Below are 26655 nucleotides of genomic sequence, written 5' to 3' on the forward strand. Positions count from 1 at the left end.
CCTGCCAGGGGGAGACACAATTCCTGCCAGGGGGACACCAAATTTCAGCAGGGGGACACCAAATTTCTCCCAGAACACCAAATTCCTGCCAGGAGGACACCAAAGTTCTCCAAAGGGGGACACCAAATTTCTTGCTAGGAGGACATGAAATTTCTACCAGGACACCAAATTCCTGCCAGGAGGACACCAAATTTCTACCAGGGGGACACCAAATTTTTTCCAGGAGGACACCAAAATCCTCCCAGGACACCAAATTTTTGCCAGGAGAACACCAAATTCCTGCCACGAGAACACCAAAGTTCTGCCACGAGAACACCAAATTCCTGCCAGGAGAACACCAAATTCTTGCCAGGAGGACACCAAATTCCTGCCAGGAGGACACCAAATTCCTGCCAGGGGGACACCAAATTCCTGCCAGGGGGACACCAAATTCCTGCCAGGGGGACACCAAATTCCTGCCAGGGGGACACCAAATTCCTGCCAGGAGGACTCCAAATTCCTGCCAGGGGGACACCAAATTCCTGCCAGGAGAACACCAAATTCCTGCCAGGAGAACACCAAATTCCTGCCAGGAGAACACCAAATTCCTGCCAGGAGAACACCAAATTCTTGCCACGAGAACACCAAATTCCTGCCACGAGAACACCAAATTCCTGCCACGAGAACACCAAATTCCTGCCAGGAGGGGTGGAGGGAAAAGCATCCCAATAAACTGTTTTGTCAAATAACTGGGGGAAGGGCCGGTGCAAAACTGACAGGTAAAGTCTGCCAGAAGCAAACCAATTAATTATTTAATTAATTATTCTTAAGTAAAAAGGACCCAGAACTCAGTGATGTGCTAATTAAAACCACGAAACAGCCTCGCTCCAGTTCCAGTTCAGTTCTTGGGAGAGCCAAGAGGGAGCAATCCCACTGCCCCCAGCCTTAGTTACAGCTTGTTTGGAGGAGCCCTCCTGAAAGACTCGGGGATTTAATGGGAATTGCAGATCTTCAGCTCTGCTCCTGTTCCATATTCAAACATCTGAGTGCACACAAAACACTCAAGAGAGTCTTTAGCAACTTATCCCGTTCCAACAGCTCTGGAAAGTAATTGCAAATCAACTCAACCTCAGGGGTGCAAAGAGCTCCAGGAAGGGGCTCAGAGGGTGAATTTTGGGGTTGTTTTACTGGTCACACAGAGGGGGAAAGAAGCAGAACAGAAACTGTGACAGCCACAACTCATCTTTGCTTCTCCCTCTCTGTGAAGGTGACAATACTGAAAATTAAATCACACAATCACAGAATGGATTGGGTTGGAAGAGACCTCTGAGATCATCAAGTCCAACCCTTGGTCCAACCCCAGTGTGGTCACCAGATCATGGCACTCAGTGCCACGTCCAGTCTCATCTTAAACACCTCCAGGGATGGACAATCCACCTCCTCTCTGGGCAGCCCATTCCAATGTCTGACCACTTTACTCTCCCTGTGAAGAATTTCCTCCTGCTCTCCAACTCAAACCTCCCCTGGCAGAGCTTGAGCCCATCGTGCCCCCTTGTCCTATTGCTGAGTGCCTGGGAGAAGAGACCAACCCCCACCTGGCCACAACTTCCCTTCAGGCAGTTCCAGACAGTGCTGAGGTCACCTCTGAGCCTCCTCTTCTCCAGGCTAAACACCCCCAGCTCCCTCAGCCTCTCCCCACAGCACTTGTGCTCCAGTCCCTTCTCCAGCCTCGTTGCTCTTCTCTTCTCAGTTGGGTTGGAAGAGACCTCTGAGATCATCAAGTCCAACCCTTGATCCAACCCCACTGTGATCACCAGCACTCTGTGCCCTGGGCTGGTGATCACAGTGGGGTTGGATCAAGACATGGTGGATTCTCTGTCCCTGGAGGTGTTTCAGAGGACACTCAGTGCCACATCCAGTCCCTTCTCCAGCCTCATTGCTCTTCTCTGGCCCCGCTCCAGCCCCTCAATCTCTTGCCTCAACTGAGGGGCCCAGAACTGAACACAACACTCAAGGTGTGGCCTCCCCAAGGCAGAGTCCAGGGGAAGGGTCACTGCCCTGGGCCTGCTGGCCACGCTACTTTGGATCCAGGCCAGGATCCCCTTGGCCTTCTTGGCCACCTGGGCACACTGGTGGCTCCTCTTGAGCTTCCTGTCCCTCAGTACCCCCAGGTCCCTCTGCCTGGCTGCTCTCCAGCCACTCTGTGCCCAGCCTGGAGCGCTGCAGGGGGTTGGGGTGGCCAAAGGGCAGGACCTGCACTTGGCCTTGTTGAACCTCATCCCATTGGAATCAGCCCATCCCTCCAGTCTCTTCTCCCAGGCACTCAGCAATAGGACAAGGGGGCACGATGGGCTCAAGCTCTGCCAGGGGAAATTGAAGTTGGAGAGCAGAAAAAAATCCTTTGCAGAGAGAGTGCTCAGGGATTGGAATGGGCTGCCCAGAGAGGGGGTGGATTCCCCATCCCTGGAGGTTTTTCAGCTGAGCTTGGCCGTGGCACTGAGTGCCATGATCTGGTAAAGGGACTGGAGTTGGACCAAGGGTTGGACTTGATGATCTTGGAGGGCTTTTCCAACCCAATCCATTCTATGATTCAAGGCTGGTGACATCCCACCTGGAAAAAGGTGCCCACATCCCTCAATCCAAGCTCTGAGCAGCACCAAGTCCTTGAAGGACAAGCAGGAGGTGGCCAGGCCAGCTCATGGTCACTGTCAAACCTTTACCTGTCAGCTCCACCTCTAAATTATGAGCAAGGTTTATCTCTCCCCTCAAAGCTTTCATTTAAATTAACTAAAATTAACTAACTAAAATTAACTAAAATTAACTAACTAAAATTAACTAAAATTAACTAAAATTAACTAAAATTAACTAAAATTAACTAAAATTAACTAAAATTAACTAACTAAAATTAACTAAAATTAACTAAAATTAACTAACTAAAATTAACTAAAATTAACTAAAATTAACTAACTAAAATTAACTAAAATTAACTAACTAAAATTAACTAAAATTAACTAACTAAAATTAACTAAAATTAACTAACTAAAATTAACTAAAATTAACTAACTAAAATTAACTAACTAAAATTAACTAACTAAAATTAACTAACTAAAATTAACTAAAATTAACTAACTAAAATTAACTAACTAAAATTAACTAACTAAAATTAACTAACTAAAATTAACTAACTAAAATTAACTAAAATTAACTAAAATTAACTAAAAACCCCCCTCCAGCCAGGCAAAGTCCTGAAGAACAACATCCTACCTGCATCCCACTTTCCACCCTGCTCTATTAGCCAGACAGTTTAGAAAACAATTTTTCAAAGCCACCTTTTATGTATTACAGTTTTATTAATCTTGAATGATACATCATAGGTGGAGGATGCATAAAAGGGTTATGGAAACACGGGTTGCATTTTAAAAGGCTTTAGTGAAAACAAATGAATTCTCTTTATTAAATGAATTGAACCTTGCTGTGTCCTCCACGGGAAGATTCTGAATTAGTGAATCTCTTCCCTCATTGTTCTTTTTTTTTGTTTTTTTTCCCCACCTTATGTTAGGGGAGGAAAACAAGGATTTGGGCATTTACAGCTCCCAAATGGTTTCTGGGGTTTGAATGAAATAGTCTGTGATATGAAGTATCTGAACATGCAGGAATGAAGGAAATATTCTCCCTGCATATGCAGAAGAGGCTTTTTTTTCTGTCAAAAAACAGGTTTATTCCTCCATCAGATCCTGGTTCCGTGTGCTCAGCCAAGAGGGACAAGCTGCTTTGAGACACTGGCAGCAAATAGAGGCATTACAGCCTTAAGATATTGATATATTTTAGGCTATTTAAATAGAAAATATTAAAAAATTATTTTTTTTATTGAGGTTATAAAGCCAAGTTTGGGTGTAATTAAAGAAGAGAAGGTAGAGATGCTTTTTGGTGGGTTTTTTTATCAGCTAACTTGGCCAACAATCTGCTTTTATTCTTATCAAAGATGCATTTGCCATTAACCAGACCCATTTCCCACAAACCAGGCCTGGCCTCCAGGCTCCAGATAAGGAGGGAATCTGGTCCTGGAGCATCCCCAAGCTCCAAGTACAGGAATTTTAAGACCTTCTTGCAGCAAGATCTCAACTGATTAATGTAAACAAACACAACCCAAATGGGTTGTCCTGAACCCCTTTGGAAGCTCAGACTGTGTATGGGGAGTGTCTGACCCCCTGGAAGCCCCAAATGCTCCCAAATTCCAACCTTTAATCCTCATTGTAACGATATAACAATTTTATGAGTCATTTATACACAGAGATAACCCACCTAAGTAATAAAATACCCCCCCAAAAAACAGACCTGGATCCCAGTTTTCCAATCCTCAGAGGGGAAAGAAGGGAATACTCAACCAAGCCCGAGGTTTTATGGAGGGAGATGAGGGAGGGAGGGTCTTTCCATAGCCCTGCAATGCCCCAGGAAAGGGCCACGTTTAATGTAATCAGGCTCTACATTGCAGCCATATGGAAACAATTCCAGTCAATAAACAACTCCCCCCTGGCAAAAGGGAACAGGAAAATCAGCTCCTGACTCAGGCAGGAGGTGGGAGAGCCACTGGCTGAGCTCGGAGGCTTCTCCCTGGCCAGAAATATCCAAGTCCCCCCAAACTGCACTCCAAGACTTTGGATTTCCACAGCTCAGGCTGCAGGAGCACAAATGGCACAAGTTGTGCCTTTCCCAGGGATTCTGTGTCCTCAGTGCTTTCTTCCCTCCTTCCAAATATTCCCACAAATCCTATGGCTCTGGCAAACTTCCCACTGTATATCCACAAAGGGAGGAGACACCCCAAATTTTAAATGCTCTGCATTTTATCTGCCTGGGATTTGAAGGTTTCGAAGAAGGGACTTTCTCAGTCCTTAAAAACACCACACATTGAGAAAAAAACAACAAACCAACCCAAAACACAAGGAAAAAACCCAAACAAACCAACCCAAAACACAACAAAAAAAACAACAAAAAAACCAACAAACCAACCCAAAACACAAGGAAAAAACCCAAACAGACCAACCCAAAACACAACAAAAAAAACCAACAAAAAAACCCAACCAACACAAAAAACAACAAAAAAACCCCAACAAACCAACACAAAAAACAACAAAAAAACAACCAACAAACCAACCCAAAACACAACAAAAAAAACAACAAAAAAACCCAACAAACCAACCCAAAACACAACAAAAAAACCCCAACAAACCAACCCAAAAAACAACCAAAAAAAAGCCAACAAACCAACCCAAAAACAACAAAAAAACCCCAACAAACCAACACAAAAAACAACAAAAAAAACAACTCAACAAACCAACCCAAAACACAACAAAAAAACCCCAAACCAACCTAAAAAAAACCAAAAAACCCAACAAATCAACCCAAACACAACAAAAAACCCCCAACAAACCAACCCAAAACACAACAAAAAACAAACAACAAAACACAACAAAAAAAAACCAATAAACCCAAACCACAACAAAAAACCCCAACAAACCAACCCAAAAAACAACAAAAAAAACCCAACAAACCAACACAAAAACAAAAAAAAACCAACACACCAACCCAACACACAACAAAAAAATAAACCAACCCAAAACACAACAAAAAGAACCAACAAACCAACTCAAAACACAACAAAAAAAAACAACAAAAAAACCCAAAACACAACAAAAAAACCCAACACACCAACCCAAAACACACCAAAAAAAACCCAACAAACCAACTCAAAACACAACAAAAAAGCCAAACCAACCTAAAAGAAACCAAAAAAACCCAACAAACCAACCCAAACACAACAAAAAAACCAACAAACCAACCCAAAACACAACAACAAAACCCCAACAAACCAACACAAAACACAACAAAAAAATAAACAACCAAACCAAAACACAACAAAAAACACCAACAGACCAACCCCAAACACAACAAAAAAAACCCCAACAAACCAACACAAAAAACAACAAAAAAAACCCCAACAGACCAACCCAAAACACAACAAAAAAACAACCAACAAACCAACCCAAAACCCAACAAAAAAAACCCAACAAACCAACACAAAAAACAACAAAAAAACCCAACAAACCAACACAAAAAACAACAAAAAACCCCAACAAACCAACCCAAAAAACAACGAAAAAACCCCAACAAACCAACCCAAAAAACAACGAAAAAACCCCAACAAACCAACACAAAACACAACAAAAAAACCCCAAACCAACCTAAAAAAAAAACAAAAAAACCCAACAAACCAACCCAAACACAACAAAAACCCCCCAACAAACCAACCCAAAAAAACAACAAAAAAACCCCAACAAACCAACACAAAAACAAAAAAAAAACCAACAAACCAACCCAAAACACAACAAAAAAAAACCAACAAAAAAACCCCAACAAACCAACCCAAGACACAACAAAAAACCCCCAACAGACCAACCCAAAACACACCAAAAAAAACCCCAACAAACCAACCCAAACACAACAAAAAAACCAACTCAACAAACCAACCCCAAACACAACACACTTCAGTACTTCCTGACAGGGGTATTTAAACACGGGTTGGTTTCACAATTCCATGTTTTCCAGGATCCTAAAAAGCAGTGGCAGAAGTGCTGCCTTTCCTACAGGAAAAGGCACTCTGGGCACTGCTGGTCTCAGCTGCAACACCCAGGGAGTAAAAGCTACATCAGTTTGGGGCAGGAAGAGGGAAATTCAAGGAAACAGCAGCAAGCAGAGGCAGCTGCAGTTGTAACAAAAAGGAAGAAGGAACAGTGCTATGAATAATCAGAATTTACTTGAGTGTGACAGAGGAGTGACACCACTATTTGTGAGAATAATGCCCATGGACTGAAGGATAATTCAAGTCTCTTCAGGAGTAGCCACTTGGAAAGGTTGGGAAGGTCTTCCTTTCCATGAAGGTGCAACAAAGACACCCCAAAAGTGCTGCTATTTCATACCTGCAGACACCCACCTGTCCCAGTCCAGCAGGTGGGACCAGTTTATCCCTGGGTGGGGGTGACCAAAGCTGGGCATTCTCCACCCTCCAGCCATTGCCCACCAACTGGCAACAATGGCCCATTGGCAGCAGCTGCCCAGGGCACACCCCACCCCTCAGCCTGGGAGCTGGCTGGGAAAGAAGCCTGGCAGAGAAGAGCTGGGACAACTCCCCTCCAGGGACTCCTTGGCACCTCCACACCCACCTCAGGGCTCAGCTCTGCTCAGGGGCCACCAACCAGTCCAAAATCCCCCCTGGCTCACACAGTCACATCCCCCAGGCTGGAACTCCCTGCCCTGGGGGAGCCACTGGGGGCTCCCACCCAAACCTCAGGGGATGCAATCTTGGCCTTTGGCCACCTTTGGCACCACTCCTGGCATCCAGAGGAGGAGCAGACCCTGCACAGGAGGAGCCCACCCCTCTCCCCCAGACTGTGCCATCATCTGCACCAACAGCTTTGTCCCTTCCTTTGCCTTTGCACTGGGGGGAACCACGTGGGGCTCAGCACAGGGGCCACCAAACCCCCCTGTGTTTGTGCCCCAGGGGGTGGGTTACACTGCTGGGCTTTGGGGGTTAAACCCAATTGCTCTTTGGGCCACTGCATTGATTGGAATATTGGTATTAAATTGTAACTCTGACTTATCATCTCTTCTGTGTTGGGTTCATTTCTCCACCTGGTTCACCTTTAAACCAGCACAGCACCACCAAAAGCTCTTAAGGTGTTTTCCTCTTACCAACCACAGTGCAAGACTCAAGATACAAAAACCAAATAAAGTAAGAAAATGTAAAACAATGACTTTTTAGTGGAAGAAGAACCCCTGTACTGGGAGCAGTTTGTTCACACTGGGGCAACAAGCCTTGGTCATATGGAGAACCTTCTAAGTCACCAGTAAAAAAAGATGATTGTCAGCAAATTCCTCAGCAGGGAAACACTTTAAATCAGCCTAAAAGCCACACACTGAAGAGGGTTTTCCCCCCAGGCCAGAGGGTTGTCCATGTTGTGCCACAGGAAGGGGAAGGAGCAAATCTGCAAAGCTGTAAATCCATCCAAGCAAAGAACAGGACAAGAAAATGATGTATTTTCCCAGCAAAGAACCACAAGGACACCAGTAGTGCCAGTCAGCACGTTCTGATGGCAAATATGTTGATAAAGGACTAACTTTGTTCTCTGAGATCACAAGTGGAGTTGAACAGGAGAAAGTACATGCACAGAGTGTACCCTGGTCTAGTGGAAACCCTCGTGGGCTGCTCAGTATCCAAGAGCTGTCACTCAGCCAGTGCTTCATCCACTTCCTGGCATTGCATCATGCTAATTTTTATTTTCTTTTTCTTTTTTTTTTTTTGTCACTAAATTTAAGGTCTGCAGCAGCTCAACATTTTTATCACTGCAGATAAAAATCAGCGAGTGCCACCCAAGCTGTAGAACAACAGGACCTTATTAGGGAGGAGGGGAGGGCAGGAGGGAGAAGAAATACCTGCCTTGGATCAGCTCAGGGAAGGCAAAACAGATCAGGACACAAAGGGCAATTTATAACCCAGGAAATGCAGGCTGGGACTACGGAAGTGAAGGATGTCAGGGCTGGAGCACGAGGCTGAGGAGCAGCATTTCCCTGGGCACAAGGACCCTTGGGAAGGGAAGTTCTGGCCAGATGGGGGTTGGTCTCTTCTCCCAGGCACTCAGCAATAGGACAAGGGGGCACGATGGGCTCAAGCTCTGCCAGGGGAAATTGAAGCTGGAAATCAGAAAAAAATCCTTTGCAGAGAGAGTGCTCAGGGATTGGAATGGGCTGCCCAGAGAGGGGGTGGATTCCCCATCCCTGGAGGTTTTTCAGCTGAGCTTGGCCGTGGCACTGAGTGCCATGATCTGGTAAAGGGACTGGAGTTGGACCAAGGGTTGGACTTGATGATCTCGAAGGGCTTTTCCAACCCAATCCATTCTGTGATTCTGTGAAGACCTGAGAGGGTTCAGCTGGAGAAGGGAAAGATCCAGGGAGACCTGAGAGCCCCTTCCAGTGCCCAAAGGGGCTCCTGGAATGCTGGAGAGGGACAATGGGCTGGGAGAGCTGAGGGTGTTCAGGTGGAGAAGGGAAAGCTCCAGGGAGAGCAACGAGGCTGGAGAAGGGACTGGAGCACAAGTGCTGTGGGGAGAGGCTGAGGGAGCTGGGGGTGTTCAGCCTGGAGAAGAGGAGACTCAGAGGTGACCTCAGCACTGTCTGGAACTGCCTGAAGGGAAGTTCTGGCCAGCTGGGGGTTGGTCTCTTCTCCCAGGCACTCAGCAATAGGACAAGGGGGCACGATGGGCTCAAGCTCTGCCAGGGGAAATTGAAGTGGGAGAGCAGAAAAAAATCCTTTGCAGAGAGAGTGCTCAGGGATTGGAATGGGCTGCCCAGAGAGGGGGTGAATTCCCCATCCCTGGAGGTTTTTCAGCTGAGCTTGGCCGTGGCACTGAGTGCCATGATCTGGTAAAGGGACTGGAGTTGGACCAAGGGTTGGACTTGATGATCTCAGAGGGCTTTTCCAACCCAATCAGTTCTATGATTCTGTGATTCTATGAATCTCCCCCATGGAAAAGGGACAGCCAGGAATTCAGAGTGGGTCAGGCACAGCCTGGACAGGCACCTTTTTGGGCCTCCACACTGTTTGAAATAAATGGAAGCCATGAAGAATCACCGGATGATCTGAGAGCTGCAGAAAATGCCTCAGAGTGAGACTTAAAAGCTCAACTCTGTTCCCTTATCTATCAAGTAACTCGATTACAGAGTGTAAGTACCTTCATGGCAAGGAAAGTCCTGGATACTAAAGGGCTCTAATCTTGTCAGGAAAACCCTAACAAGAACCAGCAGCAGAATTTGGGCTAATTCAAATTAGAAATCAGCCACTTATAACTACACCAAGAGGAGTGATGAGCCTGAAATTACCAGTGATGGACACTCAGGGCTGGAAAGCTTTCAAAGTGTTTTTAGCCAAACATCATTTACTGGTCTCAGTTTCGGAGCAAATGATTAAAATTTAAAGGCCTGTGATACAAAGCATATAAAACATATCAGGGAAGGCAATTTAATTATCTGTTCTCGCCTTAAATTTTATGAATCTCCACTATGTTAACATCACTCGACTTGTGTGCACCAGGAAATTAAAGAGGGAGGAATAAGTTTCAAGTTCAGCAAGTTCCCTCTTTTCCAGACTTATCACCAAACAGATGGAGCTCCCATGAAATACAAACAGCCAGGGAATGACCCACTCTGATGTCTGGAAACCACGTGGAATCCAATTTACTTGAGAAAACTCTGATCAGCTGCTCAACTCCCCCCTCTGGGGCATGAAAAATCAGTATTAGCTTAAATAATTAGTGCTCATTCTGGGCAACCACAACCTGACACTCATGTTTGCACTCCTGGTGTTTATACCCCAAAATCCAGCCAAGAATCTCCACATAACTTTGGGAATGTGAAAAGCACCTCGACAGCCCTGGGAGGATTATTTTTGTATTCTACACTGGAACACAGCAAAAAAAAAAAAAGAAAAGAAGACCTAGAAAAGAGATTCCAGTGCCAGGAAGAACTTTCCTCTCCAAAGTGGAGCTCTGCACACCCCAAAACCAGTGAAATCCCTGGTGAAAAAGGTGACTTTGTAATCAGAGAGTCTGATGGTGGCACAGAAAGTGTCCAAAATAAAGGTCACAATAAACAGCCAAGCAGCACTTGGATTTGATGAACTAACTGAGGGTTTTCTGCTGCCATCAGAGCCATGGGGGGAGAACAAAAAGCAGATTCAGTGCTGGGTTCAGAGCTCAGAGGGAACAGGCAGCTCCAGAGGCAGGAAATGACTCTCTTTGCTGCACTTCCCAACTGATAGGAGGGCAGGGGCTTATCACAAGAACAAAACTGGCTGTTCACAAGGCCATGAAAGAGTGGCCACAGTATTGTTGGAGGCAGCTCTTCCACTGCTGAACTTGGGAATTCGAAGGAAGTGGAAAGAAAAAAAGGGCTTGTGAATATTAAGTTTAAAAGTGGGGAGAAGAACAAGGAGTGAGATTCAGTTGGGGGTACAACCAAACATAATTAATGTATTTTTTTATACCTTTCCCTTTAAATTCCTTCCTTAACCCAATGTTAAAACCTCAGCAACGAACAGGATGCTCCTAAATTTAATATAACCTACACAAACATATGGAGAACAACAAAATGCCACCTCTATGCCTGAAACAGGTGTTAAAATTTGCTTCCTCAGGCTGGAAGAAACTTTTCCCTGGAAGCAACAACACTCCACCCATTGGACAGAGAGAGACTGGAAGCACAACCTGCCAGAATTCCATGGACATCCACATGGAGCTGGCTCTTGGTCAGGCCATATTACAGGAGTGATTGAGGTTTATTCACACACACAACCTGAGCAAGGGCTCTGCTTGGTAATAAGTTTCAGGCTGGTAATTGCCCTGAAAAGCAGGAGGAAATGATGAAGTGAACATTAGAGAGAGGAATCCTGTAGGAAAAAGGGAACTGACCTTCCACACCTCCTGGTTGGCTGCGCAGGGAAGATAAAGCAGAGCACACTCTGTCAGAGGCACCACAGCAGTTCCCAGGTTTAAGAGCAGACTTGCACTTCAGGCTCTTTGATTAAGAACTGGGAAAGGGAAATGTGCACACAATACCCAGCTAGAGATTACTTTTTGAATTCTGGAAGCACCTTGAAACAGTGATTGTTCAGCCTTTTGGTGTCTGAATCCAAACAGATGATAAACATACACGTGCATTCCTGAGATAGATCTGAAGGCCAAGACTGAAAAAATCCTGTTAAACAAAGCAGAAAAAAACCAATGCAAGAAAGAGGGACAGCCCTTAAGAGTCTTGGGAGAAAGTTTAGCCCACTGTGCTTTGTCCCTTGGAATCTTAGGACAAAGTTTAGCCCACTGTGCTTTGTCCCTTGGAATCTTAGGACAAAGTTTAGCCCACTGTGCTTTGTCCCTTGGAATCTTAGGACAAAGTTTAGCCCACTGTGCTTTGTCCCTTGGAATCTTAGGACAAAGTTTAGCCCACTGTGCTTTGTCCCTTGGAATCTTAGGACAAAGTTTAGCCCACTGTGCTTTGTCCCTTCGAATCTTAGGAGAAAGTTTAGCCCACTGTGCTTTGTCCCTTGGAATCTTAGGACAAAGTTTAGCCCACTGTGCTTTGTCCCTTGGAATCTTAGGAGAAAGTTTAGCCCACTGTGCTTTGTCCCTTGGAATCTTAGGACAAAGTTTAGCCCACTGTGCTTTTGGCCCACTGTGCTTTGTCCCTTGGAATCTTAGGAGAAAGTTTAGCCCATTGTGCCTTTGGCCTGACTGAGGAGGAAGGGATAGAATGGCTTTAAAAGGAAGAAAATTAATGGAATAAATAAAGGTGAGAAGTGTCAAGCCACAGAAGTCAGTGGGACATGAGGAATCCTCCTATCACAGTAAAAGAAATCTCATTGACTTCAGTATTCCTAATGAGCACACAGGGTGACCAGCCAATAAATTCCTAACGAGGTTAATACCTATCAGTGTGTCATAGGTGGGAAGAGCAAGAGATGGGGAAGGGACATCCCTGTTCTCCTGCCACTGACTCAGAATGTGGCTTTGTGAGCCACTTGGCCCTTCTGCCTCTGTTTCTCTGCTTGTAAAACACCAACACCTCTGACAGGCACTCACAAACAGAGGTGCAAAGTATTGTTTTATCATAGAATAATAAAATGGAATAGCCAAGGAGGGCAGTGGCTTGGCCACAGGGATGGAGTGGGAACCAGCAGAGCCACATTCCAGGAGTTAGGGCCAGAAATCCACCCTCCTGACCAGGTTTGGCTTGGTCATTGTCACAGCAACCCTGAGATGAGCCCTTTGCTCAGCCTGAATGAACAACAAGGCCCTGGCAAACCCAACAGCAACAGCAGAGAGCAGGAGCATCCCAAACCCAACCAGCTTCCAAGGTTATCTATGACAAAATCTCCTCCACCTGATTTTAAGGCCTCACAGTGGAGAGGGGAAGGGAATCACTCAGCAGCATGTTAGAAACAAGACCAAATTTCAAGCTAATGTACCTCTTTTATGCAGGCAAAACACAAAAATAGAATCATAGAATGGACTGGGTTGGAAAAGACCTCCAAGATCATCAAGTCCAACCCTTGGTCCAACTCCAGTCCCTTTATCAGATCATGGCACTCAGTGCCACGGCCAAGCTCAGCTTAAACACCTCCAGGGATGGACAATCCACCCCCTCTCTGGGCAGCCCATTCCAATGTCTGACCACCTTCCCTGTAAAGAATTTCCTCCTGATCTCCAACTCATACCTCTCCTGGCAGAGCTTGAGCCCATCGTGCCCCCTTGTCCTATTGCTGAGTGCCTGGGAGAAGAGACCAACCCCCACCTGGCCAGAACTTCCCTTCAGGCACTTCCAGACAGTGCTGAGGTCACCTCTGAGCCTCCTCTTCTCCAGGCTGAACACCCCCAGCTCCCTCAGCCTCTCCCCACAGCACTTGTGCTCCAGTCCCTTCTCCAGCCTCGTTGCTCTTCTCACTTGGGTTGGAAGAGATCTCTGAGACCAACAAGTCCAACCCTTGATCCAACCCCACTGTGATCACCAGCCCAGGGCACTCAGTGATCACAGTGGGGTTGGATCAAGACATGGTGGATTCTCTGTCCCTGGAGGTGTTTCAGAGGACACTCAGTGCCACATCCAGTCCCTTCTCCAGCCTCGTTGCTCTTCTCTGGCCCCGCTCCAGCCCCTCAATCTCTTGCCTCAACTGAGGGGCCCAGAACTGAACACAACACTCAAGGTGTGGCCTCCCCAAGGCAGAGTCCAGGGGAAGGGTCACTGCCCTGGGCCTGCTGGCCACACTACTTTGGATCCAGGCCAGGATCCCATTGGCCTTCTTGGCCACCTGGGCACACTGGTGGCTCCTGTTCACACTCAAGAGGGGAAGGGAATCACCAAGGAGCACGTCTGAAGAAGCAAGACCAGATTTCAATCCAATGTACCCCTTTTATGCAGGCACAACACACAAATAAATGTGTTTCTCAGAGTGACAAGATGAAATTTTCAGCTGGGCAGCCACTGCTCCTCGCTGAGGAACCAACCACATGACTGCCCTAACACAGCAGAAGGTTTTATCTGCCAGCTTGCAGTGAAGACCACAGAGTTAATCGTTTGCAACCTCCTTTCCCCCCCCCCAGAAGATCTTCAAGGGTTGAGTAATAAAATTCCTCACATGATTTCAATGAGAGGGTTCACTTGTCAGGGGCTGTTTGGAGATGGTATCGGATGTCAGGGAGTTGCTGCTCAGATCAAGTTTTCCCAACCTTGTGTTTTCAAGGCTTGGCTGAAAATGAAAAAAAAAAAAAAAATAAATAAACCCCAAACTTCAGGCTCTGAAGTTTGAAACTGGAGGAAAGAGAAATAATCTCTAGGTGTTGTTTGCAAAATGTGCAAGTTGGCCAATTAATGGGGGAGGAAGAAAAACTCTGATTTAAGCCCTGAGCAGCTCCTGAGGTCGCAGAGCGATTGTGAGTCTGACTCTGTGCAGGAACCTGGGCCAGTTAATCCCTTTTTACACCTTGGTTTGCCACCTGCCAGATGAAAAATAACACTTTCCTTTCATATCCTGTCACTCCTGCTTGCATTGTTCCCCAAATTAAAAGCATTTGTCAAAACACTTATCTCGTGCATTCAAAGGCTGGGAATTGCATTCCCAGGGACCACCCGCCCCTCTGCATCACCCAGAGCTCAAAGAAACCTCCTTGCACAACACTCTGCTCCCCATCCATCCTCATTTAGCACACTCAGAAGGGAGCTTGAGGCAACATGGAAATATTGCAATGATAAAATACAGTTTATTACCAATCTTGTGGATGAAACCAGCTTTAGAGACACGAGTTAGACCCCCCCAAAAAAATCAAATTTTCCTCCTTATATCCCAAAAAATCCCACTGTAATCACGGGATCAGTCTCACTGCACTGACAACCCACAAGATCACATAATCAGCACAGGTATAATTAAAGCTCAATTAAAGCTCAATCCCACAAGGACACGGATGCAGAACCCAATCCTTGCTCCGTTAAAATCATGGAATCAACTTCAGGGACTTCAGAAGTGTCAGAGCTGCAGGAAGTTATTGACAGGAGGAACAAAGGCATATTTTTTTCTCAGTAAGATTCTTGACCTGCCAGCATTTGGATTTCAAATCCTAAACTTTACAGAGGATGAAAAATAATTTGCCACAGCCCCCAGCACTGCAATGGGTCACTCTGCAACGTCCCTTTATAAAAGCTCTGCACAGAAACCACTGGGAAGCTGCTTTCTTTTAAATTAAAATGTGTTGCTTCATGAAAATTGATTTATTTCCTAACATATAAACCCAAACATCTCCTGAGATCTCTGGGTAAAAGGGCCAGTAGAGCCTCCTCCCTTCTCGTGGTTCAGTCTCATTAATTCCTCCAGTTCCCCACCCAAAAACCCAAATTTTACCACTGCCCCACTGACACACAACAACAAAAAAAAAAAAGAAGAGCAGCAGTCCCAGAAGTTCAGGACAGAACAATTCCTGACTGTCATGCTCGTTAAAAATTCATTTTATTAAAAATTAAATTAGCTTTAAAAGTGAATGTCAGAACCCCACTGGTTTCCCAGCTCCAGAGAGAGAGACAAAAAACACACCAAACACTTCCATGAACTTCTGGATTATCACTATCAAGTCAACTCATCACTATCAAGCAAACACTTCATGATAATTTAATTTTAAATACACTGGACAGCCGTGAACTTTTAATATCCTTTTAAAAGAGACCACTAAGCCTGACATTGAAACTGCCCTAAAAATGAGCTTTCTGCAGCTGACACCGGGTACTGATTCCATGGAATTCCCACAATCACAACTCCAGAGAGATGCACTTTGTCTAAAAAGGTCAACAAATCAAAGGAATTGCTTGAGAACTGCTCGGCAAAGCAGCCCCAGAGATAACCAGGCCTCATCCACACGGGGGTTTTTCTTCCTGATTTCCTTTCCCCTCCTTAAAATTCCTGCCAGGATGGCATTCCAGGAACCAGCTGGCACCACAGTGTGGTCCAGACCTGCTGCCACCAGTGGGATGACACAGGAGGAAAAATGCTGAGACCTGTTGGGAGGGCAGGAAGCAGAGAGTGAAAAACACAAAGTTCCTTGTTCCCAACCTCGTGTCTGGGCTTGTGGGGAATTCTGTCAACCACACACAAAAAGTTGGGGCTGTCCTGGGGGGAAAGAATAATCCTCACAAAAAAAAAGGGAGAGGAGCTTTCCCAAAGGCCAAATCTCACCTGCAGAATCAAACCCTGCCCTTCCCGAGCTGCTCTCAGGACGTGCAGACAACAAACACAGATTAAATTTTCCATCCCTCCTTCCTTCATCCCTTTCTTCCCTTCCATCCCTTCCTTCATCCCTTTCTTCCCTTCCATCCCTTCCTTCATCCCTTTCTTCCCTTCCATCCCTTCCTTCATCCCTTTCTTCCCTTACATCCCTTCCTTCATCCCTTTCTTCCTTTCCATCCCTTCCTTCATCCCTTTCTTCCTTCCTTTCCTTCATCCCTTCCTTCCTTTCCTTCATCCCTTCCTTCCTTTCCTTCATCCCTTCCTTCCTTTCCATCCCTTCCTTCCTTTCCATCCCTTCCTTCCTTTTCATCCCTTTCCTCCTTTCCATCCCTTTCCTCCTTTCCATCCCTTTCCTCCTTTCCATCCCTTTCCTCCTTCCTTCATCCCTTTCCTTCCTTTCTTCATCCCTTTCCTTCCTTTCTTCATCCCTTTCCTTCCTTTCTTCATCCCTTTCCTTCCTTTCCATCCCTTTCTTCCTTTCTTCATCCCTTTCCTTCCTTTCCATCCCTTTCTTCCTTTCTTCATCCCTTTCCTTCCTTTCCATCCCTTTCTTCCTTTCCTTCCTTCATCCCTTTTCTTCCTCTCCATCCCTTCCTTCATCCCATCCTTCCTTCATCCCTTTTCTTCCTCTCCATCCCTTCCTTCCTTTCCATCCCTTCCTTCATCCCTTCCTTCCTTTCCATCCCTTCCTTCATCCCTTCCTTCCTTTCCATCCCTTCCTTCATCCCTTTCCTCCCTTCCATCCCTTCCTTCATCCCTTTCTTCCCTTCCATCCCTTTCTTCCTTTCCTTCCTTCCTTTCCATCCCTTTCCATCCCTATCTGCATCTCCGAGATGTTTTCTCAGCAATTCGGGAGAGAAAAGGCAAAACGGGAGAGGCAAAACACAGACATAAATTAAGTTTGTTCTCTGCTATTGACGGATTCGGTCCTACCATGACAGCAGGAAAAAAAAAAAATGTTAGGAGTGATAAATCCATATATACCTACTCCAAACTACACCCCACTTCCCAAGGGACTCGGCATAATGGTAAATAAATATAGATGCAGCTCCTACTAATGAGGCCGGGTACAGCAAGGCCAAGGAAAATGCAATCATCTCGGGGAAAAAAACTGCCCAGGACTCCTCCTCTGCCATGCAGGGAGGAAATCCAATGCCAGCTGCACCATCCCAGGAAGGAAGCAGAGCCTGTACCTGATGAGCCCTGCAGAAATGAGCCAGTCACATCACGGGACTTCAGCCTTTCGTCTGCAGAGCCCAACTCCTGGCTCGGGGAATTTACGTGGCATCATTCATGCAAATTCTAGGGTGGGTTTTCTCTTTTTTTTTTTTTTTTTGTCCCCCCCACCCCACCAGTTTTTTCTTTTTTTTCCATCCCCTCTAGTTTGAAGCAGGGGCACGTAGGGAGTGTCTCGGAGATCCGCTCTCTCCAACGCCTTCCCATCAGTTTAACACTTTCCTCCCTACAAAAGTTGAAATCCCGGCAGTTTTTGTTCATTTTGTACCGAAAAGCCACCGAGTCACTCCCAACGTTACCTGAGCAGAACAAACCGAGACACAGCCCCGACTCCACAAACACGCTTAAACCTTCATTTCCTCTTCCTTCCCCACCCCCAAAAAGAGCTTTTTCTTTTTTTTTTTTTCAAACAGCACATCCAAGCAAGGCTTTTCCAGACCTATCGCAAAGAAGGAAAACGCTTCCGCAGAAGTGCTTTGCAAACATACCAGGAGACACTCCAACAACTCAAAAAAAAAAAACAAAAAAAAAGAACCCATCAGACAAAACTGAGGTGGAAGAACTCGGCGGGGTCTGGCTCGGGTGTGTTCTGCACCTAAACACACTCGGCTCGTGGTTTGTTTTAACCCCGAGGCAGAGGAAAACACTTCCAGCAGCATTCCCAGCCGCTTCCCAAAACCTCTCCTGAGGTCAAACACACCGCTGTGCCCCCCCAAAAAAGAGATCCCAGGCACGGACACAAAAACATTTACCCCAAACACACACCCCTCTACCCAAGAAGTGCCAAATAAACCAGCGGGTGACACCCCACCCGAGCTCCCCTCGCACATTTTGGGAACGACTTCCCTCCGGGTCCTCCTCCTCCCCCACCCGTCCGGGCCCATGTTAAAACTCTCCGGCAACCAGACACCCTTCGGCTTTTCGCCTGTGCCCTCCCCAAAAACCCTCCCCAAAGCCCGGGGAGCTGCAGGAGTTCGGGGCAGCCCCGGCCGCCGACCGACCATCCAACCGAGCATCCCCCGAGAAGGGGCTCCATCCCCCGGAGAAGGGACTCCATGCCCGGGGCAGAGAACCGGAGAAGGGGCTCCAAACCCCGCGGCAGGGGCTCCATCCTCAAGAGAGGGGCTCCATCCTCCGAGAAGGGGCTCCAAACTCGGGGCAGGGGCTCCATCCTCAAGAGAGGGGCTCCGTCCCCGAGGCAGAGACCCGGACAAGGGGCTCCATCCCCGGACAAGGGGCTTTATGCCCCGAGAAGGGGCTCCATGCCTGGACAAGGGGCTCCATCCCCCGAGAAGGGGCTCCAATCTCGGGGCAGGAGCTCCATGCCCGGACAAGGGGCTCCAACCCTGGGGCAGGGGCTCCATCCCCCGAGAAGGGGCTCCATGCCTGGACAAGGGGCTCCATCCCCCGAGAAGGGGCTCCAATCTCGGGGCAGGAGCTCCATGCCCGGACAAGGGGCTCCAACCCTGGGGCAGGGGCTCCATCCCCCGAGAAGAGGCTCCAATCTCGGGGCAAGGGCTCCATGCCTGGGGCAGGGGCTCCAACACCGGACAAGGGGCTCCAAATCCCGAGGCAGGGGCTCCATCCCCGGGGCAAGGGGCTTCATCCCGCAGGGTCGGAGCCTCCCTGCTCGCCCCGCCGCCCCCAGGCACAGGGAGCACCAGCTCAGCCCCAAAGTCCGCGGGCACCCCCAAAGCTCAGCACCCACCCAGTCTGGGGGGGCTTCGCCGTCACCACTCCGTGTCCCCACACCCGGGGGGCGACAGGAACCGGCAGAAATAAATAAACGAATAAGCAGGCAGGAGCAGCGACCCCCAAAGCTGCCCTGCCCTCCCGGGGACACCTTCCTCCTCTTCCTCCTCCTCCCTCGTTCGGGGAGCCCCCCAAAAAGCCGCGTTTCCAACTCGTCGCCCCTGCCCACCCCTGGTGCCCCCCGAAAAGCCGCGTTTCCAACTCGCCGCCCCTGCCCACCCCCGGTGCCCCCCGAAAAGCCGCGTTTCCAACTCGCCGCCCGGTCTGCGGGGCTGCCCCTGCCCACCCCCGGTGCCCCCTCACGCACATCCCGCTCTCCGGCTCGGCGCTGCTCCCGGCGCTGCCGGGGCGGGGGGACCCCTCGCCGCTGCCCTCCCTCAGCCCACCCACCCGCCCGCCCCCTCCCCTCACCGCCGCCGCCGCTCCCCCCTCTCTCCCCTCCGCACTCACCTCTGGGTGCTGCCGGCGCCGCCGCCTCACCATGGACCGGCGGGACTGGGGGGGTCCCCCCGCCCGCCCTCGCCCCAGATTGAGGGGCGATTAACGGGGGGCGCCGAAGGGCGAGAACAATGGGGGGAGGAAATCCCTCGGCCCCCTGCACCCCCCCCCAGGACACGGCCCCCTCCCCGCCTGGCGCTCCTCCTGCCGCTCCCTCCTCCTCGCCCGCTCCCTTTCTTTTTTTTCTTTTTTTTTCTGCTTTTTTTTTTTTTGGCTCAATCACACCAGACCGACTGTCTTTGTCTGTCTGACAAGCGCCATGTTGATATCAACATCGAGCCCCCACCTGCTGCCGCTGTGAGACCCTGGGACTTGTAGTTCCCTTTCCCCAGGGTGACGGGGAGACCCGCGGCGTCAGAACTACAACTCCCAGCGTGCTGCGGGAGCGCCGCGCGCCAATGGGGCGGCGGGGCCGAGCGCGGGGCGGACTACAACTCCCGGCATGCCTCGGGGGAGGCCATGACGTTATCCAGGGCGGGGATGGTGGCGGGACTACAACTCCCATGACGCCCCGGGGCGCGGCGGGGTGGGCAGGAAGGGGGGCAGGATTGTCCCGGTAAATAGAACCGGGGGACGCGATGAAGCTGGTGAGTGCCCGGCGCGGGGGCCGAGGAGGGCAGGGAGCGGCGCTCGGCCCTGCCCCGGCGGTGCGGGGACAGCCTGGGGTCGCCTCTGGGCCGCGCAGCCTCAGCCCCGCCGGGCCGGAGGGGAAACTGAGGCGCGGGGTGGGAGAGGCGGCCCTGAGGGAGAGGGGAATGATCCTGAGGGGGAGTGATCCTGAGGGGAGGGGGCGGTGATCCTGAGGGGAGGGGGCGGTGATTCTGAGGGGAGGGGGCGGTGATCCTGAGGGGAGGGGGGAGTGATCCTGAGGGGAGGGGGCGGTGATCCTGAGGGGAGGGGGCGGTGATCCTGAGGGGAGGGGGCGGTGATCCTGAAGGGAGGGGGCGGTGATCCTGAGGGGAGGGGGCGGTGATCCTGAAGGGAGGGGGCGGTGATCCTGAGGGGAGAGGAGAGGGTGATCCTGAGGGGAGGGGGCGGTGATCCTGAAGGGAGGGGGCGGTGATCCTGAGGGGAGGGGGGAGTGATCCTGAGGGGAGAGGAGAGGCTGAGGGAGAGAGGATGATCCTGAGGGGAGGGGGTGGTGGTCCTGAGGGTAGAGAAGATCATCCTGTGGGGAGAGGAGAGGGTGATCCTGAGGGGAGAGGCTGAGGGGAGGGGGGAGTGATCCTGAGGGGAGAGGCTGAGAGAGACGGGATGATGCTGAGGGGAGAGGAGAAGCTGAGGGAGAGGAGAGGGGATGATCCTGAGGGCAGGGGGTGGTGATCCGGAAAGGAAAGGAGAGGCTGAAGGAGGAGAGGGTGATCCAGAGGGGAGAGGAGAGGCTGAGGGAGGAGAGAGTGATCCTGAGGGGAGAGGCTGAGGCTGAGGGAGAGGAGGGTAGTCCTGAGGGGAGAAGCTGAGGGAGGAGAGGATGGACGATCCTGAGGGGAGGGGAGAGGCCAAGGGAGCGTGTTGATGCTGAGGGGAGAGGTTGAGGGAGAGGGGGGTGATCCTGAGGAAAAGGAAGAGGCTGAGGGGGATGTTGATCCTGAGGGGAGAGGCCGAGGGAGAGGGGGGTCCATCCCGGTGGGGCGGCCCCGATGTGGAGGGCGGGATCCGCTGCTCGAGTTTGGCATGTTGGGTGGGATCGAATGTCCGCGGGATTCAGGAGGAGGTGAAGAAGGTGTTTAAGAGCCTTCCTGCCCTTAAACACGAGTCTGGCTGGCATGGAGCTTTCCCACTGCACGTGTGGCTTCTGCTGGGCTCCCCCAGGAATGGGAATAAATCCCCGTGGTTGATAATAACGAGCTTTTCCATCGGCAGTGTGATAGGACAGGTAGTAGCTAATAAAAAAATCTGCCCCAAACAGCTTTGTGCTTCACTTCTGACAAGGATTTTGGTTCTGAAATTGCAATCTTCTGTCAGAAAATACATTACCCGTGTTATTGGTCTCTCTCTACATCTCCCTCTTCAACTATTTAATTTTCCTACAGACCTTGGATTCAGGCACCACTTTATTTCCCAGGAAGAATTTCTGTTTCACATAATGTGCTGCACTTCTTGGTGTGGAGGTGACAAACCCAAGCAGGTTTCAAAGTACAACAACGTTTGATTTATTTAACCTAAAATTACATTGTCATTCAATGTAAAATTGTCTCTTGGTTTTGAGACCAGGCAAGTGTGTTATAAGAAAAACTCCTAGAAGTGAACTTGGATTCTGGGCTGTTCTGAGACTTCCAGGGAATCACTATCTGGAAGTGTGTACAATGAATTCCATGGGAATGTGGTTTTAGAGCCTGATCCTGCATAAATTTATGATAAATTTGTGATAAATTTATGGATGGATATCACCAGTGGGACAAACACTGCAAAGCCAAACACCTCTGGATGTGATTATAGAGCCTGATATCATTCAGTGGGGAAAAAACAAACTGGGAAATCTTTAAATAAAAACTGTAGTGGAAATGCAGAGCTCTTGAAGTCCAGAGTCTTGGATGGGGGCAGAGAGAGGGAAGGGAAACACTTGTTGATATTGGAGGATTTTTAGGCCTGTGTATAAAATTAGGGACTGGGAACTATAAGGTCAGATTCTTCACCTTGTGTTTTTCTGGAGATGTGTCTGAATCTCAGGGCTGTGGAGGCAGGAATTGGATGATTTTCATTCTCTTTTCTCATAGATTTTGTTTAAATTTGTGAGATCAGGGTAGAGATCATGGACTAGTGAAATGTGCCCTGTCCATGGCTGGAACGAGATGATCTTCAAGGTCCCTTCCCTTCAGGCAGTTCCAGACAGTGCTGAGGTCACCTCTTAGCCTCCTCTTCTCCAGGCTAAACACCCCCAGCTCCCTCAGCCTCTCCCCACAGCACTTGTGCTCCACTCCCTTCTCCAGCCTCGTTGCTCTTCTCACTTGGGTTGGAAGAGACCTCCGAGATCATCAAGTCCAACCCTTGGTCCAACTCCAGTCCCTTTACCAGATCATGGCACTCAGTGCCACGGCCAAGCTCAGCTGAAAAACCTCCAGGGATGGGGAATCCACCCCCTCTCTGGGCAGCCCATTCCAATCCCTGAGCACTCTCTCTGCAAAGGATTTTTTTCTGCTCTCCAACTTCAATTTCCCCTGGCAGAGCTTGAGCCCATCGTGCCCCCTTGTCCTATTGCTGAGTGCCTGGGAGAAGAGACCAACCCCCAGCTGGCCAGAACTTCCCTTCAGGCAGTTCCAGACAGTGCTGAGGTCACCTCTGAGCCTCCTCTTCTCCAGGCTAAACACCCCCAGCTCCCTCAGCCTCTCCCCACAGCACTTGTGCTCCAGTCCCTTCTCCAGCCTCCTTGCTCTTCTCAGTTGGGTTGGAAGAGACCTCTGAGATCATCAATTCCAACCCTTGATCCAACCCCACTGTGATCACCAGCCCAGGGCACTGAGTGCCCTGGGCTGGTGATCACAGTGGGGTTGGATCAAGACATGATGGATTCTCTGTCCCTGGAGGTGTTTAAGAGGACACTCAGTGCCACATCCATTGTGGATGATTCAGAATCCAATGAAAATGTCAGACTCCCAAAAAATTCCAGCGTGTTTTGGCCCAGGCAATTCCAGTTCCTGATTTCCCCCTGGATGTTAAGCTGGCATGTGATACTAATACTGGAGGGATGCACTGCAGGATTTGTTGAGTTGGAATTCAGAGAGCACTGGCTTGAACCTGCACGATTCTGAATGTTTTGGAGCTGCAGGTGTGACCCATCATCTCTCTGCCATCCAGGGATGCTCAGTGGGAACCAGATTTCCCTGGAAAACCTGCCTCTCTCTCCTGAGCATCTGGAACTACCCCTCAATTTGTGCTCTCTGTGCCCCAATCTCAAACTTCCATCCAATCTACAAAACCTGCCAGGAAAGTTCTGAGCTGAGCTGGGCATATTTTGTGTGTTTTGTGTCTTTTTTTACATGATTTTTTGAGTTAGGAGATGAGACATTTGTGTGTTACAGCCTTTAGTAAGGGAATGAAATTGTAAGCACACAGATCTTGGAGCAGAAAGAACTCTCATTTTAGTCCAGTCAGGAACATAACTGGGATCTCTGGATTTGTTTTAAACACTGACAAGTATAAACTGGGGGGAAATAATCCCATTTATAATCACATTTACACAGAGAGTGCAAACACTCCGAATTGTGGATTCCCAATCTAAGATTCTAACAGAGGTGCAGGCCCAGAAATGTCACCTGTACAAACAGCTGTGTAGAAAATCAGAATTCCTCTCTTATTTTTCTGTCACTTTGCTTGAATCTGGGAGGAAGAATCCACTGACTCCCAGGAATTCCTTTGCCACAGTGACAGCCACAGAGAGAGATTTGAGCTGCTTGTAAAGAAGAAAAAGGGAAGATTTCCCACTTAGCTCACAGGTGGGAGGGTTGTGAACTTACTCTTTATTTTTTAAAAGGCAAGAAAATGTTTTTCTGATAAAAATGGTGATATTTCATTGCCTTTTTTAATTACCAATAGTTTAAAACTACAAAAATAGATCTTCTTTTTCCCTTCATTTCTTTCTGGTTTGGATTTATAGCTTCAGTTGTCAAAGTTCTGGTCTGGTGAGAACTTAATTTCACATGAGTGTGTTACATTTGTGAATAAACCGACTGAATTCCTGACTTGGGCCCTCACTCCTCCATCAGCTGGATATTTTTAAACTTTGCTGAAAGAAAAGCAAAATGTGATGCAGCTCCTTAATAATTAAGGCTTTGCAAATTTAAAACAAAAGTCTTTGTGATATTTGAAATTTAATATATGGGACTTAGTAGCTTTTGGATATTTAGATATAGTTTAAAGCAGGTTTTTGAGGAATGTGTGTAAATAGACTCCTTGGGAGCTGTTAATCCAGACAGTTGCAGTGCTGGGTTAACAAACTGTGAGCAGAGGAACAAAATGAAATTATTATTATCTCTTCTTCTCTCCTGGTAGAGGGAAATACCGAACACTAAGGGATAAAATGCCTTAGAAAAAAGCTGACTCTGTTTTGAGTGCAGTGCGTGGCCAAACAAGTGGCGTTTTTCATCTTAATTGAGCAAAACTTGAATTTAAAAGCTCAAGTTTGCCCACCTGAGCGTGGCTGTGCTGCCACATGCCCAGACTTGGGAGATTCCAGGTGGAAAATCCCTCCTCCCAGCAGGGAAACAGCTCCTGCTGAGGCGGCCACGCTCTGCTCAGACATTCCAGTTTCTAATCCCGCATTTTAAAGCCGACCTGTCTGTTCCCTCCTTCCCCAAAGCTCCCGAGCCTTGTTAAATGTTTGTCACTCCAGACAGGAGGTGGCTGCATCTCAATGATGCTCAAGTGCCCCCTCCATAACCCGCTCGCTGGCTCATTAAACTTCCAAAGCCTTTGGGATTTGGATACACAAACCCTTCCATTCAGGTGGGGTTGTCCCGTCCCTCCTGTTTCCTGTTTGTGTTTAGCAAGACAAAGAGCAGGTGAGAACTTGCCCCGGAGCTGCTGCACCTGTGCAGGGGTTGTTTTTAGAGATAAAACCTGCGTGTTCCTGCAGGGGTTGTCTCCTTCTCTGTCCACTCCAAGGAGTTTTCAAATTTTCTAGCCAGGTTTTGCCGGTAGGGCTGTTTGGGAGAATTTCCTGGGATTTTTGTGAAAATAGGTGATTGCTAGAGAAAAGGAGATTCCACATGTGTCCTAAATGAGAGAGGGGAGCTTTGCCATCTGCTCAACCCTTGGGGTTAGGAAAACTGCCAGAGGAAAATCTGCCCCTTTAATACCCCTGGCATGGGGAAATCTGAGCACCCAGGCAGATTCGTGGGAAATGGGGCTTTGTCCTGCTGTAGATGAGTCTGTATTTATAAACGGGGGGAAAAAGGCAATTGGAAGGGGGTGTTCACTCTGTGCACAGAATTACTGAGGTTGGAAAAGACCTCTGAGACCTCGAGTGCAGCCTGTGCCCAGTCCCCACCTTGTCACCCAGCCCAGGGCACTGAGTGCCACCCTGAACACCCCCAGGGATGGGGACTCCACCCCTGCCCTGGGCAGCCCCTTCCCGTGCCTGACAAGCCTTTCCATGAAGAAATTCCTCCTCATGACCCACCTTCCCCTCCCCTGGCCCAGCCTGAGGCCATTCCCTCCCTCCTGTCCCTGTTCCCTTTAGCAGAGCCCGACCCTCCCCTGGATCCATCAGGGATTGCAGAGCCAGAAGGTCCCCCCTGAGCCTCCTTTTCTCCAGGCTGAGCCCCCCCAGCTCCCTCAGCTGCTCCTGGAGCTCCAGCCCCTTCCCAGCTCCATTCCCTGCCCTGCACACGCTCCAGCCCCTCAGAGTCTCTCATGTCCTGGGGGACCCAGAACCGGGCACAGGATTTGAGGTGCAGCTTCACCAGTGCCCAGACAGAGGGAAAGGTCACGAGTAACTCCTCCCCTTTCTTTTCCAGTACTGCCTGTCAGGACACCCAACCTTGCCATGCAACGTGCTCAAGTTCAAATCCACCACCATCATGCTGGACTGTGGGCTGGACATGACGTCCACCCTCAATTTCCTGCCGTTGCCTCTGGTGCAGAGGTGAGTTCTGTGGCCTGTCAGCACTTCAGTCTGTGTCTCCTTGGGTTGCAGTTGGAGTGCTGTGCCTGAAATGGTGTGTTGGGAGGAGGGAGGGGATGGGTACAAATGAGCAGCATCATCTGGTATCATAAATAGACTTTGTTCACTTAAAAATTCTCTTTATCAAAATAACGTCCTTTGGCTCGGTAGACGGAAGACATTTTATGGATTTATTGATTGGTTTTTCTAGATAATTTATTCT

General features: G+C 48.8%; 2 protein-coding genes across 12 annotated transcripts in view; one reads left to right on the forward strand and one right to left on the reverse strand.

Annotated features, from left to right (window-relative positions):
• HMBOX1 (homeobox containing 1) overlaps nt 1-20115 on the reverse strand; it is a 124710-nt gene extending 104595 nt beyond the window's left edge. For 9 of the 11 annotated variants that reach the window (XM_071547622.1, XM_071547626.1, XM_071547617.1 and 6 more), the window contains exons 1-2: nt 19784-20115; nt 14213-14323 (exon numbers count right to left, since the gene is read on the reverse strand). The gene's annotated coding sequence lies outside the window, so the exon portion shown is untranslated. Of the gene's footprint in view, nt 1-14212; nt 14324-19783 lie in introns of those variants that run through there. The other 2 variants (XM_071547615.1, XM_071547621.1) reach the window with 2 other exon arrangements.
• Nucleotides 20116-20333: 218 nt separating this feature from the next.
• The window catches only part of INTS9 (integrator complex subunit 9), an 80134-nt gene continuing 73812 nt past the window's right edge, over nt 20334-26655 (forward strand). Inside the window, exons 1-2 of the mRNA XM_071547632.1 lie at nt 20334-20418; nt 26287-26414. Of these exons, the coding sequence (XP_071403733.1) occupies nt 20410-20418; nt 26287-26414 (137 nt within the window). The 5' untranslated portion in view covers nt 20334-20409. The remainder of the gene's footprint in view (nt 20419-26286; nt 26415-26655) is intronic.

This window comes from Pithys albifrons, chromosome 2 (genome assembly GCF_047495875.1).
Source record: "Pithys albifrons albifrons isolate INPA30051 chromosome 2, PitAlb_v1, whole genome shotgun sequence".
In the NCBI taxonomy this organism is placed as follows: domain Eukaryota; kingdom Metazoa; phylum Chordata; class Aves; order Passeriformes; family Thamnophilidae; genus Pithys; species Pithys albifrons.